At 38.4% G+C, this 15,685-nt stretch overlaps 1 protein-coding gene across 1 annotated transcript in view; it reads left to right on the plus strand.

Moving 5' to 3' along the window:
• The window catches only part of LOC308403046 (A-type voltage-gated potassium channel KCND3-like), a 108,568-nt gene extending 101,518 nt beyond the window's left edge, over positions 1-7,050 (plus strand). Inside the window, exons 7-8 of the mRNA XM_080892283.1 lie at positions 994-1,247; positions 2,965-7,050. Of these exons, the coding sequence (XP_080748409.1) occupies positions 994-1,247; positions 2,965-3,202 (492 nt within the window). The 3' untranslated portion in view covers positions 3,203-7,050. The remainder of the gene's footprint in view (positions 1-993; positions 1,248-2,964) is intronic.
• The last annotated feature ends 8,635 nt before the right edge of the window (positions 7,051-15,685 follow it).

The raw sequence follows: 15,685 nt of genomic DNA on the forward strand, positions 1-15,685 counted from the left end.
GCAGTGAACCTGGTTTCTGAACTGCCCACCACAGTTTTGTCATGCAGTTCACACAGATGAGGCGTCACTGACGGCACACCAGTGTGTATTTGGACAGAGGAATATTCTCTTTTATTATTTTCTCTGTGTTGTCGCTTGTGATTTGCGATGTTGTCACTATTTTTCACATTTCTATATTGTTTTATATTTATTCAAACTGAGTTTTTGTACACAGTTGTTCAGATTTTCAGGCATGACAATGAAGTAAAGATTCAACATTTAAATGAGTTTCCTTTCAGTACTGAATCACATTAAATTTAAGGTTCCCTATTAGACAGAATACGTCAGTTTATACTTGTGATAGTCAGTCGAGCTTGAATTAGAACTTTCTGGCTTCAAGCTAACAGTTGTACATCATAATGTTGGACATTTATGTATTCCTTTAGTCTCTGTATGAGGATGAAACTACTCTTGAACTTAAATTATGATATTAAAGGAATATTCACAGTATCTGTTAAACATAACTACCCCTAAGTTCACTTAAACCTGGTCTGTGGTATACTTGTGTTAAAGTTTAGCTATGGTAACCTGTGCAGACCTGTGCAACAAGACACAGAAGACACTGGTTCGTACTACAGTTTGAGGACAGGACAGGATTTAGATCGTCATGTAAAGGTTTGTCTCAAATCTGCATCCACTGTAAAGTCTTTAAAGCTACTGTTGCAAAAGATGTTGGCTAAGATCTGTATTAAACACTGACAGTGTTATCCAGGCAGCCAATAAAGGAAATCAGCCAGGTGCATGATTTTTGTATGATAAGATGAAGGTTATTTTTTATAATTTCTTTAAATTGTATTTGTTTTGGTGTGGTTCCTTTCGTAAAATTATAAGTGAAGTACAACTGGGCAACAAGTCCTATAACGCTGTTGTGTAGCCTATTTACAGACTGCTGTTTTTCCTCTCTCCTGTTTTGCTATCCCCATGTTTTTTTTTCATTCATCTTTTTCTCTCCAGGCTCACGAGTTTGTGGACGAGCAGATATACGAGCAGAACTGTTTGGAAACGGCTCTGCAGACCTATCCCTCACGCAGTCCCTCTGTATCCAGCCATGACAGCTCCACACGTACCTGTTGTAGTCGAAAGAGAAAGAGAAATGTTCCTCTGCCTAACACCAGCCTGCCCACCACCCATTCAACACACCAGGGCCCGCTGCAGGAGCTCAGTGCCATCCACATACAGTGTGGTGACCCACTGTCCCACACCGCCAGGTGAAACAAAAACAGATGCAGGGGCAAGCATCAGAGGTTTGGCAAAAATTTCAAACTCCTGGTGTTTGGCCATTGAAACTGTTTTATGTGTGCAAGCATTAATCTTTCACTCCAAAACACATCTCTGGGGGTACACTTTGAAGTCCCTCACTCGACTCTAGACATTTAATAGATGGATCTGAATAGGCAATTGTCAACATTAATCCAGCTGCATTTAAATAATCTAATTAAATAAAATATATCTTTGAGAAATTAGTTATACTTTTTAACTAGCAGAGTACATTAACTTTTAAAAATGTCATTTTAGTTTTGTACAGCTTTATTACACAAATTCCTCTCAAAATAAAAGGTATTTTAAGGACTCACATGTTTCATATTTTACTTCTCAAATGCATCACTAGATACACTATATGGACAAAGGTATTTGGTCACACTTCTTGGTCTCTGGTTCCAGGTGTTTTCAGTCCCATTGCTACAGATGTATAAAATCGAGCATTTAGACTTCTGCCTTCACAAACCTTTGTGAAAGAATGTGTCGTTCTAAAGAGCTCAATTAATTTGAGCACGGTACAGTACTAGGATACCATTGTTGCAACAAGTCTGTCTGAAATATCTTCCTTTCTAATATTCAACGATAAACTGTAAGTGGTATGCAAATTGCAAAGTGGAAGCATTTAGGACCCACGGCAATTCAGCTACTAAGTGTCAGATCAAGTAAAGTTACAAAGTGCTGAGGCACACAGGGCTTAAAACTTACCAATGCTCTGCTGACTGAATAACTGCAGAGTTCCAAACCTCCTCTGGGATAGCATAGAAACTGTCTGACGAGAGCTTCGTGGAATGAGTTTTCACGTCTGGAGAGCAGCATGCGAGCACAATGCCAAGCGTCTGCTGGAATGGTGTAAAGTCCACTGCCCCTGGATTCTGGAGCAGTGGAAATATGTTCTGTGGAGTTCCAGGCAGAATGACGGATTAGTCTTGGTTTGGCAAATGCCAGACCCCTCCTCCACCGAATTTTACCTTATAGGGTTGTTTATTTTTAGGATTGGTCTGGTCTGGTTTGGACTGATCTATGCTTCAGTGTTGAAAAAATCAGTTTGGGGAAGACCCTTTTCTCTTCCAGCATGACTGTATCCCAGTGCGCAAAGCATGGGCCATAACATTATGATCAGCTGATAGTGCTGAAGACCTTGAGTGACCCACACAGAGCCCATTAAACACTTTTGGGATGAACAAGAGTGGAGATTGTGAGTCATACCCCTCATCAGTGTCTGACCTCACAAATGTTCTCCCGGTTGAATTGGCAAGAATTCCCAGACACACTTCAAAATCTTGTAGAAAGTCATCACAGAAGAGTAGAAGCCATTATTGCTGCAGAGGGGAGACCATTTCCATTTTAATGCCTATGAATTTATAATGGGATGTCATAAAAGCTCCTGTAGGTGTAATGTGTAGGTGGCCCAGTACTTCTGTCCATAAAGTCATAAAGTGTTGTTTTAAAGATTTGTTTAGGCATAAATAATAAAGCTGACTGTGAGTGCAGTTAACTGATAAAACTTTGGTATATAAATTTCTCCAGAATCTTCATTTCCTGCCCAAATTTACAAAAACATTATAGAAATTACAGAACATGTTTTGCTTAAAAATGATATGTAATTACATATGCAATTACTACTGTTTGTACTAGACATTAACCACATTTAATTATACTTAACAGCCGCTCCAACCTCAACCTTAAAACTGACGAGAGCAGCAGGATCAACTGCAAAAGTGGCCGGATCACCACAGCCATCATCAGCCTCCCAACACCCCCTGCTTTAACCCCTGATGGAGACGGGTTCCACGGGCCCCCACAGCGGAGGCCGCCCCAACCTCCAAGTCACCCACCACCCTTGAGCATTCAGACCACAACAAGTTCAGCTGGCGCCAACATCGTCAAAGTCTCGGCTCTGTGACTGTGTGGCTGAAAGATGTAACTCACCCCACCAGGGGGAAGAAAAGCAGAGGAGGAGGAAGCAGGTAACACTACATTCATGGACGTACCGTGTTCCCTAATACAGGGTCAGTGAGAAGAGAGGTGTACTCCAGAGGACTCACCAGTTATGGAGACATTATTGAGGTAGAGGACTGTAGATATGTGACCTGAGAATCACGCTCGTGTCATGTCGTGTATGTACTGTAGATACGATGAGAGCTGCTGCATTTCTAAACGTTTCCTACAGCAGTGGAGATGGTGGAAAATAACTGATGATATTGTGCAACTGGCAGAAACATCAACAAACCCTGTTGACCATCACAAATTCACAGTAAATTTGACGTGAATTCACAGTGAAAAAGAAGATTTGTTGGATTAAATACTGAAGAACAAAGCTGTTGAATCTGATTGGTCATGTTTGTGTTATGTGATTGTCTATAGTATTTTGAGAAACATAAACTGTTTTAGTTTAAAGTCGCCATGCCTGATGCTGCTAATATCATCCCTGAAATGTGTATTTCATTTGTTGCAGACTGGAAACAGCGTTTCTTTGTTTTCGTTGGATAATTGTATCGATACATTATGTTGATTCCTCAAACCAAACTGTGATTTTAGTTGTATTTGAAAAATCCCACTGAATGTGGACTGAAGGCTGACGGTCGTCGTACTGCATTGAAACAGAGCAGTGGTTCTCAGCCTTGAGCTGACCGGAGAATTACTATAAAGCAAATGTGTAATTTAATGTTGAAGGATGAGGTTACAGTACATCCCATGAAAAGACCAAAACCAACCACTTGATTAGCTGAAATTCATTCATCCTAGTCTTAACTGTTTGTGTTACAAAAACACAGGAAAATAACTTGTTTTAAATAATTTTCTCCTGCAGATTAATATATGTGTTGCAGTAGTTTGTACAGCAGAAGGACAATGTACATGAGGGTTCTGACATGTTAATGTAAAGAAGAAACAAGCCATGCAGTGAAACAGTGATAATAATAAAAGGTATATAACATTGCATATTTTGGGAGGGGAAATACTACAACATTTGGTTTCAGTACAACAGCAAGTGTTAGTAAGGCCAGGATACTGAATAACATGATTGTATCGACAGTGTCCCAGAATGAAGTATCGTTTATGGCTCAGTCACACTACAGTAAAACTGTTGCATTCAGCAACCGATTGCAGGTAGTTTCAAAAACTAACTGGGTGCCCAATTTTGATCCTAAGGTGATTTTGTAGGTTACCTGCTCCGTGGCAGCCTGTGTCCAAACAGTCTGACTCAAACTGACTCCAGTCACTCTCAGACAGACTGGTTAAAGCTTGCAAATAATTGCCGTCTAATTTATAAATGTAGACAGATTGCCAACAAGTAGCAATCAATCTGAGTCAGTCTGTGCAGGACTCATCTGTGCCTCATCTCTTTGCAGTTGATTTTAACACAAATTGTTGCCAACTGCTTGTATTCCTAAATAAAAGCAAAGCTGCATCTATATCATTTCGCTGTCTTGCAGCAACCATCACATCGCTATTTGTGGAGAAATTTCTGTTTTGAGTCTATGAGGTTGTAACTGGACTCTGAATGTAAGTAGTTCATTTAAATTTCTGTTGAGTGTAAATTTCTGTGTATGTAGATAGCAACAGATTTGCAACAGACAGCAACAGATTCACAATTTGCCAACTGGAGCCCCTTCTGTCACAAACTGACAGCAAACTGAAGACAGCAACTGGGGTTGCAGACCTGGTCCCCATCTTTGAAAAAGCCATTTTGAAGGAAGCAAGATTCCAAGTCAACTGCACACTCTCACAATATCTTTGGTGTCATGCTCTCCAAGCACTCTTTCCTGGTGTCACTGTAGCAATTTCCGATCTTAATAACACCACAATTTAATTTCAAATATCAAAAATTATTTTCAATTTTTTTTTCACAACTTAAGATTGGAAATCGTTGTGTTTGCACAGATTCACTTTGATCGTCTCTTGATTTGCCGGTTTTAAATCACTGCATTTCACCTTTTTTCCTGCCATTGGCAACATTGGGGAAACTTTACAGATCAAATTAGGTCACATACATGGCATGAATTGATAGGATGTTTACATTTAAATAGCCATCATAAAAAAATCTTAATTTTTTGTAACTAAAAAATAAGGTTAAACTTTATTTATTATAAAATACCTCTCACAGAACACCTGTAGTACCTACTGTGGGTACAAGTGGGCTGCAGCCCAGACTTTGAGAATTACTGAGCTAGGTTAAATTCATTGTTACATTGTTGCCATCTTATGGAACAGAAACAGAGAATATTGCCGGGCTTATCCTGACAAACAACCTACAAAATTCATATTAAAAAATAAATTGTGGTTAAGTGCTTGTATGAATTTGATAGCGCACTGACGCTTTATGCCCACTGTGCTGCTGCCACTCACGTTGAAGGTTGAGCAGGACACTGAAATGGAAAATAATACTGTGCATGTTCATCATGAATGTTTGGGTATTGAATGCCATGAAGGTTGAGCACCACTCGACCTGGACAATTACAGGACGTAACGTATTCGTGTTCGGTTCGGCATTATAAAACTAAAACTAAAACGAAATCCGCTGAATATTTGAAAATATTTTAAGTGTAGATAAAATACCCAGAGCTAAAAAATTATTTGTTTTTTCAGGTATTCTGTCTTACCTTAAAAATTTTAGTTGATTTTTTATTTTTTACTTTCTTTTTGACATATTTGTAGCCCTCTGTGTCTTCTCTAAATGTCTCTGAAAAGATGTGATTTCACTGATGACTTGAAATATTTGTGTGCTGTTCATGAGACACTAAGCACAACTCATATCTTCTCAAATGTTTAGAAAAATAAAATAACTTAATCCACTTAATGTTTTCAGTGATTTCCACCTTAAACATGTTTTTTTTTTTCTTACATTAAATGTGTTTATCTTGAAAGCCAGTTAAACCAATATTATACCAGCTTCTGAGCAGGATAAACAGCACATGTGAGTGACCCTGGAGTTGGCATAGTTTTGTCAAACTGCTGTTTTTAAGGTCAAAAACAAACTCATTCTAAAGAATATGCAGCTAATAATTCGGTCAGTCTCAGAGATGCTCACAGGATGGCAGCAGAGATACTTTCTAACATTAAATCAAAATGAGCTGAGCCCCGTAGGACTGATTTCTGGCCTTACTCCTCACTGGATTATCATTTCTAGACCTACTTGCTGCACACTGTTGCACATTTGAAGTCGGTAGATGCGTGTTTGGAATAGTTTGTGCCAAGTGTGCTATAGTTATCTGTATTAATTATACAATGTGTTTATTTTTCTCTTGGTTTTGTTTGTTAACGTGGAACCTGAAGGACCAAGTGAGGTCTTTTTTTGCTGTACTGGTATTTTTTGTGTTGCATTTCTGTATTTTGTCACGTTTTAACAACGAGGTGAAAGTATTGTGTGAAAATGGTCACTTTTCTGTCCTTTGTAAGAACAACAAAGTAGTGGTATTATTTATGCTGCTTTACAAAAACAAACCCTTTAGACACTTTTTGTCTCGTTATTGTTGGAAATATTGAGCATCTGCCCGGCCGTGGTGTTCATAAGCTGGATTTTGGTTACCATTAAAACAGTATTTACATATTAAGGCTTTTTTGCAGCTTCATAGACCACGTTCACCTTTTTTAAAAATGTATATTAAGAGAAATCACCTTTCTCACACCAGAGTGACTCATATATGAAGATTTTTGTTGTGATTATCTGATGGACTTTACTTCAAAGGCGTCGTTGAGGTCTGTTCTAAAAGTCTTGGCATTGCTGTTTGTGTTGTTTCTTATTCTTTTTATTTTTTGAACTGAGCTTTTTCTGTCTGTTTGCTGTGTGTACGGTATTCTGTCAGTTTGTTTGTTATAAGAACTATGAAGTGTCAGAAAATTAAACTCTGCCACAACAGTCAAACGCTGTCTTTCTTCTCGCTCCCGTCACCAGTATCTTTGCATAGAAATCTGCATTTTCATTTTGGTTTCATTGTTTCATTTTACACAAATTGAAATTTCAAGATGAGCCCAGTCTTGTTTAAATTTAGGAATAAATCACATCATCTCTTATATTTTACACTTAAATCTCCAACTCAAGTCGAGCTTTATAAAAGTGGAATTACTGACATAGTATTTCACAGACTTCAAGCAGAGCCCATGTATGCATCATACATACACAGACTTTTGCACACTATTCACTTCGGCACTGGCACAGTGACCCCACGTAAAGTCTGTAACTTTATGTGGTCTGCTACTTCATGGCTGACTTGCTGTGGTTCCACTTTGCAATAATACCACAGCTGATCATGTAATATCTAGTGTGGTATTACTCAAATGTAGTGAGAATGGCCTGTTCGGTCATAAATGTTTGTGAAAGCAGACTGCATAGCTGCATGGCTATAGGACTGAAAACAGAGCGTCATGTGCCCGGATACTTTTATCCATTAAGTCTATTCAACCCAATATTCTGCAGAATCTTTTATTGTGTCAGTTACATTTATTTTGTTGTGAATAAACACCACATTTCTTCTTGTGACTATAAAATAGAGCTTTAAAAACCACTGAATGTTTGTTCATGTACGTTTCATATTCTCAAAAGCAGGATTAGCATTGCCAAAATGTTACACCCTTCAATATTTTACATAACCACAAACATGAATCTGTCTGCACATTAGTAAATGCCTCACGAGATGAAAGTATGAATCAGCCTTTGTAGAATCGATGCCACTGTGTTTACTAAACATATTACCAAACACACATTAAATATTTTATCACCAAAACTAATGCAATATATTTAATGGGTAAGGTTGTAGGCTGTATCTAAGATCATGCGACCACATTTATTTTAATACAACAACGTTTTAATGTTCTTTTAATCTTGCAGAGTTTTAGCAGATACAGAAAACGTTTCATGTTAACAAATCTTTTAGTAATTGAGGACAAGTTTGTTTATTTTAATGCACTTCTTAGGATTTATTTGTTATAAAACAGCCAGTTACTCAGCATGTGGTGATTTTAGCAGGGAAGGTGCTTCATTATGAAACAAAATTTAATTTGTAGCAATCAGATGGTGTATTATTCAATGATAAAACTAGCCCAGTTAAGTAAGCACATCACTTAAAGCAGCAGACATGATAGGAATGCTTTGAAAAACAGAATTTAAACGCTGCATAAATTACATATCATATTACGTTAAAATGCTGTTTGAGTCATGTTATTTTTCTAAAACACCTCTTTCATGTGTGCACGAGTGTTTTGATGTCAGCTTACTCTCAGCCACAGGTGTGGTCTTAACAACCATTTGAAGCTTAATATTTGCCATTAGTGGTTGTGTGACTGACATCAGCACATGGAAGAACTGCATGACTCAAACTCAATGACTAACACTGCTTGAAGTAAACACAAACATACCCAACAAACACATCTTTACAAACCCGCTTTGAAGATATTAAAGTAAATGCCACTTCAGTTTTATGCATTACTAGTTTTGGAAGATTTTGCACTAGGTACAACTGTTGTGAGTTTAGACCCTATTTTCTGGTACCCCTAAATTTCAACATACCATCCATAAAAATAACTAAGTTATGGTAGCAATAATAGTGTATTTTGATATTATTTTCTGACTGATGTCTCTAATTTTATATATATTCTCAACTTGTCTATTGCAGAAGGTAAAGGTTACAAGGAAATCAGGTCTAAATGTCTAGTTTTCTCGCTGTCATGATGTAAACATAAATTAAAACATAAATTGTTAAATAGGACTTGTTTTGCTGCTGAAAGAGGATGAAGATGTAATTTCATGGGCTAATTTTAAACACATTTTATCTTAAAATGCAGGGTAATTGCTGTGATGTGAAAAATGTCTTCTGATGTACATCTGATCTTTAAATAGTGTCCAAAAAGTTAGCTAATGTATGCTAGATAGAGACCATGAGCTAACTTTAGCTTTCTTATTCAGTAGTCTGGTGCCATGCTGCTATTTGCCAAGGAACTAATGTATTTTATTACTTTAATTGTATTACTTTAACAGTACAGTACAGCTCCAGTGAGTCAGAGGGATGTTGCATTTCAATGGCCAGCAGTATCTCATATTCATATCAGAATATTGTTATAAAGTGATGTATATCAGCCTTTAATTGGGTTATAAAATCTGTTTTACTGGTACATTCACTCTTTGGTAACTCCACAGAGACTAAGACAAAAGAATAAAGAGGGAGAGGGGGGAGAGGAAGAAGGAGGAAGACTAAAAAGAGATAGTCAGCAGAATTATTTTGAATATCTAAGCAGTGTGTTATACTGCTGTTAAATGCTGATCACCACCCTGCTCCTGTGAGAACTTAATTTATTCTCATGTTATTATTTTATTTTAATCCAGTGACTGATGATGTCTATGGCACAGTTTATAGAAACATTTGAAAATATTAAGACATAAAAATAAAAATTGATGTTTCATTTCAAATTGCACTGACATCAAGCTGTTTTGGAAAAGTGACCTTTTAATGCTTGGATTGGAGAACTGAGAACGGAGCTGTGGAACTATTTGGACCAAATCGTTTGCAGATCATGATTAATTAATTTTAACCATGATTACCGCAAGCCCTGTAATTATCCATTCGAGCCTTTAGATGGCAGTGCACTAAAATATTTGGTAGACCATGCAGCACTACCAAATGGTTGGTTATCACAGTACATATTAGCCCTTAATTTAGACCCATTTAGATCATATGTAGTATAAAATGTAATCATTTTGATGTCCTTTTTATTAAACTAGATAAATCTTCCATGCTTTTTTTGCTAATTAAGACACTGATGTGTTCATAAAACATAATTCACATTTTAACAGTTCCCATTTTTGTGCAAACTATGATATTAAACTAAAGTAGTAATTGGGAACATGAAAAATGAAATCTTTCTACAGATAAAATCAACTTAAAGAGAAAAAGAAAATGTTATTCTGTGAAAAAAAAATGTCTTCTACATCCATAAGAAAAACATCACAATTACCACATACTAACAAAATTATGCAAGCACTGTTGTTACTGTTATTACGAAGTTGTGCAAGTTACAGAATCTTCTCACAAACACATCATTCATCAGCTCCTTTGTGTGCCGCGGTCCAAAGAAATAACCTGTCAGCTCAGAGCGCCGATGTGGTTTTATTACATGTTTTAGAACAACAGCTTTAAATTTCTACCGGTTTTCACAGTAACTGGCAGATATTACATCATCCCTGTGCCTGCTGTTTATAATGCAAAACATGAAAGCATGCATCTTGTGCAGTTCAGTAAAATGAAGTAACTTAACACACGGAGAGAACCGCACTCACACACACAATACCACCATTAAAAGACCAGGTGTATAATTTATTTGAGCTTTGAAGAGAGATTACTGGTTCTGATGGCACAGTTAACCCTCAGTTTACACTGATTGACTTCAGCAAGTAATTTTACATCTTATGTTTTGATAATAGTGGGATTTCAACCAGCGTAGGGGTTCTTAAAAACTATCAGAAGCTATTTGAAAGAAAAGATGATTAGTGTGATTAACGTCTGAGTCCTACAGGATTTTGCACACTGGCATGCACATGTAGAGAGCTTGTTAGCCAAACTTGTTCAAATGTTGTACATTTGGTTAAAGGCAATCCAAAGGCGCAACTTGTAGTAACATGTGCAGTAGCCTTTGTGTAGCTTTCCACATAAGTGCTCTGTTTGAGGTGGTAAGCTGCTGGCAAAGCAACTATAGATATCAAAAGTCATCTTTCACTGCTTTCATTGCTAAACAAGTCTCTGGCCACTTAAAATGAAGAGATGCACATGATTGCATTGGACTGGATGGATGAATGGATGTGCAGTATGTTTTAGTTTCATGGTTTAGCTTTTGGTGTCTTATTTTCAGCAGAGCAGCTCTGTAATTGGCTTATTGTTCTGCTTTTTTTAATGACAATAAATCCACATACTGTTATGCTTTTTCTTTTCTCAGTGATTAAATTCCTTTTTGGCCTGAACGCAAAAACCAAAACAAGTCATCACAGTAAGTGAGTCACAGTGAGGATCATAAAACTTTCTGTGCTGATGTGCAGTTAGGCAGTTGCCGCTGTGCAGCCTGTGTTGCCGTGCTGAGTGATCTGAGGAGACGCTGCCTTATCTAGTGTATGCTCATGCTGACAGCTGGGAGGAAGTAGGCTCGTGAACAAGAAACAGTTGCAGGTCTGGATCACATTTGCTATGAATCTGCTTGATCACGAACCAGCCTGCTAAATGTTAAATAGACACATGTGTCATCATATCAGTCCTGAGGAGGACAGTACACTCATTCTCATATGAGTTTCCTTTAAAAAAAATTAGTTTGCAGGCACAAAGAAAGTTTGATGGAGTCATTTTTTTCCATGTGACTGAAACATTTGACTAAAGCTGGCATGCAGGAGAAAAAGTCCCTTTTAATCTGGTACTGCAAAAAAAAAAAAAACTCTTAATGATGAGTGTTCTCAGATCATCCATCCATTCGCTTACTCTGGGAGGAAGCCACGCAAACACGGGGAGAACATGCAAACTCCACACAGAAAGACCCCAGAATGATGAACTCAGGGCCTTCTTGCTGTGCGACAACAGTGCTAACCACCATGCCACCCTGCTGCCCCCTCAGATCATTCATATAGAAATTTATTGGTTGAGATAATTTAATTAATTTTTTTATTTCTAATATACACTACTAGTCAAACGTTTAGGCACACCTTCTCATTTAATGGTTTTTCTTTATTTTCATGACGTTGTAGATTCTTACTGAAAGCATGAAAAATGTGAATAAATACATTTGGAATTATGAAGTAAAACCAAAAAGTGTGAAATAACTCAAAACATGTTTTATATTGTAGATTCTTCAAACTAGCCACGCTTGGCTTTGATTGCTGCTTTGCACACTCTTGGCATTCTCTCGATGAGCTTCATGAGATCGTCACCTGAAATGGTTTTCCAACAGTCTTGAAGGAGTTCCCAGAGATGCTGAGCACTTGTTGGCCCTTTTGCCTTCACTCTGTAGTCCATCTCATCCCAGACCATCTCAATTGGGTTTAGGTCAGGTGACTGTGGAGGCCAGGCCATCAGGTGCAGCGCTCCATCACTCTCCTCCTTGGACAAATAGCCCCTACGCAGCCTGGAGGTGTGCTTGGGGTCATTGTCCTGTTGAAAAATAAATCCCCAACAGTGTCACCAGCAAAGCAAGCACACACCACCTTCTCCTCCGTGCTTCACAGTGGGAACCATGTATGCAGAGACCATCCCTTCACTTTTTCTGTGTCGCACAAAGACACGCCAAGTGGAACCAAAGATCTCAAATTTGGACTCATCAGACCAAAGCACAGATTTGCACTGGTCTAATGTCCATTCCATGTGTTTCTTTGCCCAAACAAATCTCTTTTGCTTGTTGCTTTTCCTTAGTAGTGGTTTCTTAGCAGCTGTCTGACCATAAAGGATTCGCACAGTCTCCTCTGAACAGTTGATGTAGACATGTCCCTGTTACTGGAACTCTGTGTGGCATTTATCTGAGCTCTAATCTGAAGTGCTGTTTACCTGTCATTTCTGAGGCTGGTGACTCAGATTAATTTATCCTCAGCAGCAGAGGTGACTCTTGGTCTTCCTTTCCTGGGGCTGTGATGCAACAGTGCTGTCCCTGCAATTTTTTGTTGACATACAAGATTGTTAAAAGGCTTCAGAGTAAAGGGCGATCGTGGTTCAAGAGTTGGAAGGTTGCTGGTTTGAGCCCTTCTTGGACAGTCTGGGTCGTTGGGCAAGACACTTCACCCGTTGCCTACTGGTGGTGGTCAGAGGGCCCGGTAGCGCCAGTGTTCGGCAGCCTTGCCTCTGTCAGTGCGCCCCAGGGTGGCTGTGGCTACAATGTAGCTGCCATCACCAATGGGTGGATGACTGAATGTGTAAAGCGCTTTGGGGTCCTTAGGGACTAGTAAAGTGCTATACAAATACAGGCCATTTACCATTTAAAGTTTGTACACATGCCTGAAACTGGTACTCTTATCAGCTCATGTTAAATACACAGCAAAGCCAAACAATTACAAGCTTAGAAAGTCCCTCAATGCACATATTAAACAAATATGGATGACTGCTTTCTTCCATTTGGGCAAAATTTATCTCTAAAATTTGAAAAATCCTGTCCCAGAGTGATGCTGAAAAACTAGTTCATGCATTTATTACTTCTAGGCTGGTCTACTGTAATTCGTCATTATCAGGATCCTGAAAAGCCTTCAGTTAATCCAAAATGCTGGAGCAAGAGTACTGACTGGGACTAGAAAGAGAGACCATATTTCTCCTATATTGGCTTCTCCTGTTAAACCCAGACTTGAATTCAATACCCTGTTCCTTAAATACAAGGTCTTAAATAATCAGGCCCCATCTTATCTTAGTGACCTTAGTAACATATCACCCCATTAGAGCACTTCGCTCTTGTTCTGCAGACTTACTTGTTGTTCTTGGAGTATTTAAAAGTAGAATGGGAGGCAGAGCCTTCAGTTTTCAGGCCCCTCTTCTGTGGAACCAGCTTCCAATTTGAATTCGGGAGACAGACACTATCTCTACTTTTAAGATTTGGCTTAAAACTTTCCTTTTTGCTAAAGCACATAGTTAAGGCTGGATCAGGTGATCCTGAATCTTCCCTTAGTTATGCCGCAATAGGTGTAGAATGCTGGGGGATTCTCATGATGCATTGAGTTTTTCTTATTAAGTCACCTTTCTCACTCACTATGTGTCAATAGACCTCTCTGCATTGAATCATTACTTGTTATTAATCTCTGTCTCTCTTCCACAGCGTCTTTTATCCTGTCTTCCTTCTCTCTCCCATAGCAGATGGCCCCGCCCCTCCCTGACCCCAGTTCTGCCGGAGGTTTCTTCCTGTTAAAAGGGAGTTTTTCCTCCCCACTGTCACCAAAGCTCATAGGGGGTTGTTGGGTTTTTCTCTGTATGTGTTATTGTAGGGTCTACCTTACAATATATAGCACCTTGAGGAGACTGTTGTTGTGATTTGGCATAGTAAAATAAAATTTAATTGAACTGAATTAGAAAGTGTTGTTAGGACAATCGTGTGTTCACTTTTAGATCAATAGAGTGTTTTGAAAGTTAGTCATCAGGACTGTCTAGACAATATTTTGCATTATGTCAGTCAGAAGGAGACATAGATGTTTGTGAAATCACAAAGAGGCTTTTAGTAATCTCACAGAAACTGGATTCAACACTGTTTCTCAACACTCCCTCCAGATTAGAGTGAGGGCGGTGAGGATCACATCCTGTATCTGGAATAGGTTGCTCTTTATTGTTATTATTAATTGAAAAATCAATGCAGGTCTAAATCTGCTGTCAAAATGACACTGAACAGACACAGAGTAATAAATCTGCTGTAAAACACAGAAGAAGACTCTGTTATCATTTCCAGACACTGAATGTTTATAAAGAATATGAGAATAAAACATACAAGTCAGTTAAAGCTCTTCTCTCAGATGTTGAGTCAGACTCAGATGATTTATTTATTTTCCGAGTTTCATTGCTTTTGGAATCTGAGATAGAGCTGCTTCCTCCCCTTTCTCTCTGCATCCATCTGGGAAGCATCACCAACATCATGCAAGACACTGAACCTTCAACATGACCGAAAGCAGGTCAGGGGGCACAAAGTTTCCTGAATGTCAGGCAAAGCTCATCCCTGGCAGAAAACAAAACGGGTGACTGGTGATTTTCTTTCAATTCTGGCTCATTATAACCACGCAAACTGAAAATCACGGAGTATCTCTCTAATTGTTATTTATTTATTCATTGGGGGAAGTTGTTTGAAAGTATTTCTCTAAATCACACAGGGGGAAATACTGAATTAAAATAAAATTAATGACAGCTGGTGACACCATGCACCATTTAGCATCCTCTTGGGATTTTACGTAATTCTTCCTGATTATAAATAATCGTATTTTTTATTGTTAATGTAATTTACCTAAAGTTTCTTCCTTTTGCTTTCTTTGGTATAGTAATTGTCATATAAAGTAAATCATTTTGAAGTAAAGGAGACCTCATCAAGTTTTCTTGGCATCTCTAGATTGCAAATTGAACACGAGCTGCATGTGCAAACTTTCAGATGAATCCAATCTATTCTGCGAGGCAGGGAATGTTTACAGCAACTTCCATTTGCTTCTTTGTATGTGCAATACTTCCTTCCCTTATTCTAATCATACCCGTGTCTTGTAACAAAAGCCCACAGCTCAGGTGTTTCCTCTCTGCGCAGCGAAGGTGGCCAGGAAACTGTTCCTATGGACGCGTATGGTTTCTCTTAAACACATCCTCTTTCAGTCCAGTGTAATGCAACAGGGACTGCTGAATATATTTGTCTGTTTTATGGAAAATGCGCTCTTTCAGCAAACCCAACTATCTTATCTTTCAGCCTTTATTTGGATATTTCC

Source organism: Rhamphochromis sp. 'chilingali' (assembly GCF_963969265.1).
Source record: "Rhamphochromis sp. 'chilingali' genome assembly, chromosome: 9".
Taxonomy (NCBI): domain Eukaryota; kingdom Metazoa; phylum Chordata; class Actinopteri; order Cichliformes; family Cichlidae; genus Rhamphochromis; species Rhamphochromis sp. 'chilingali'.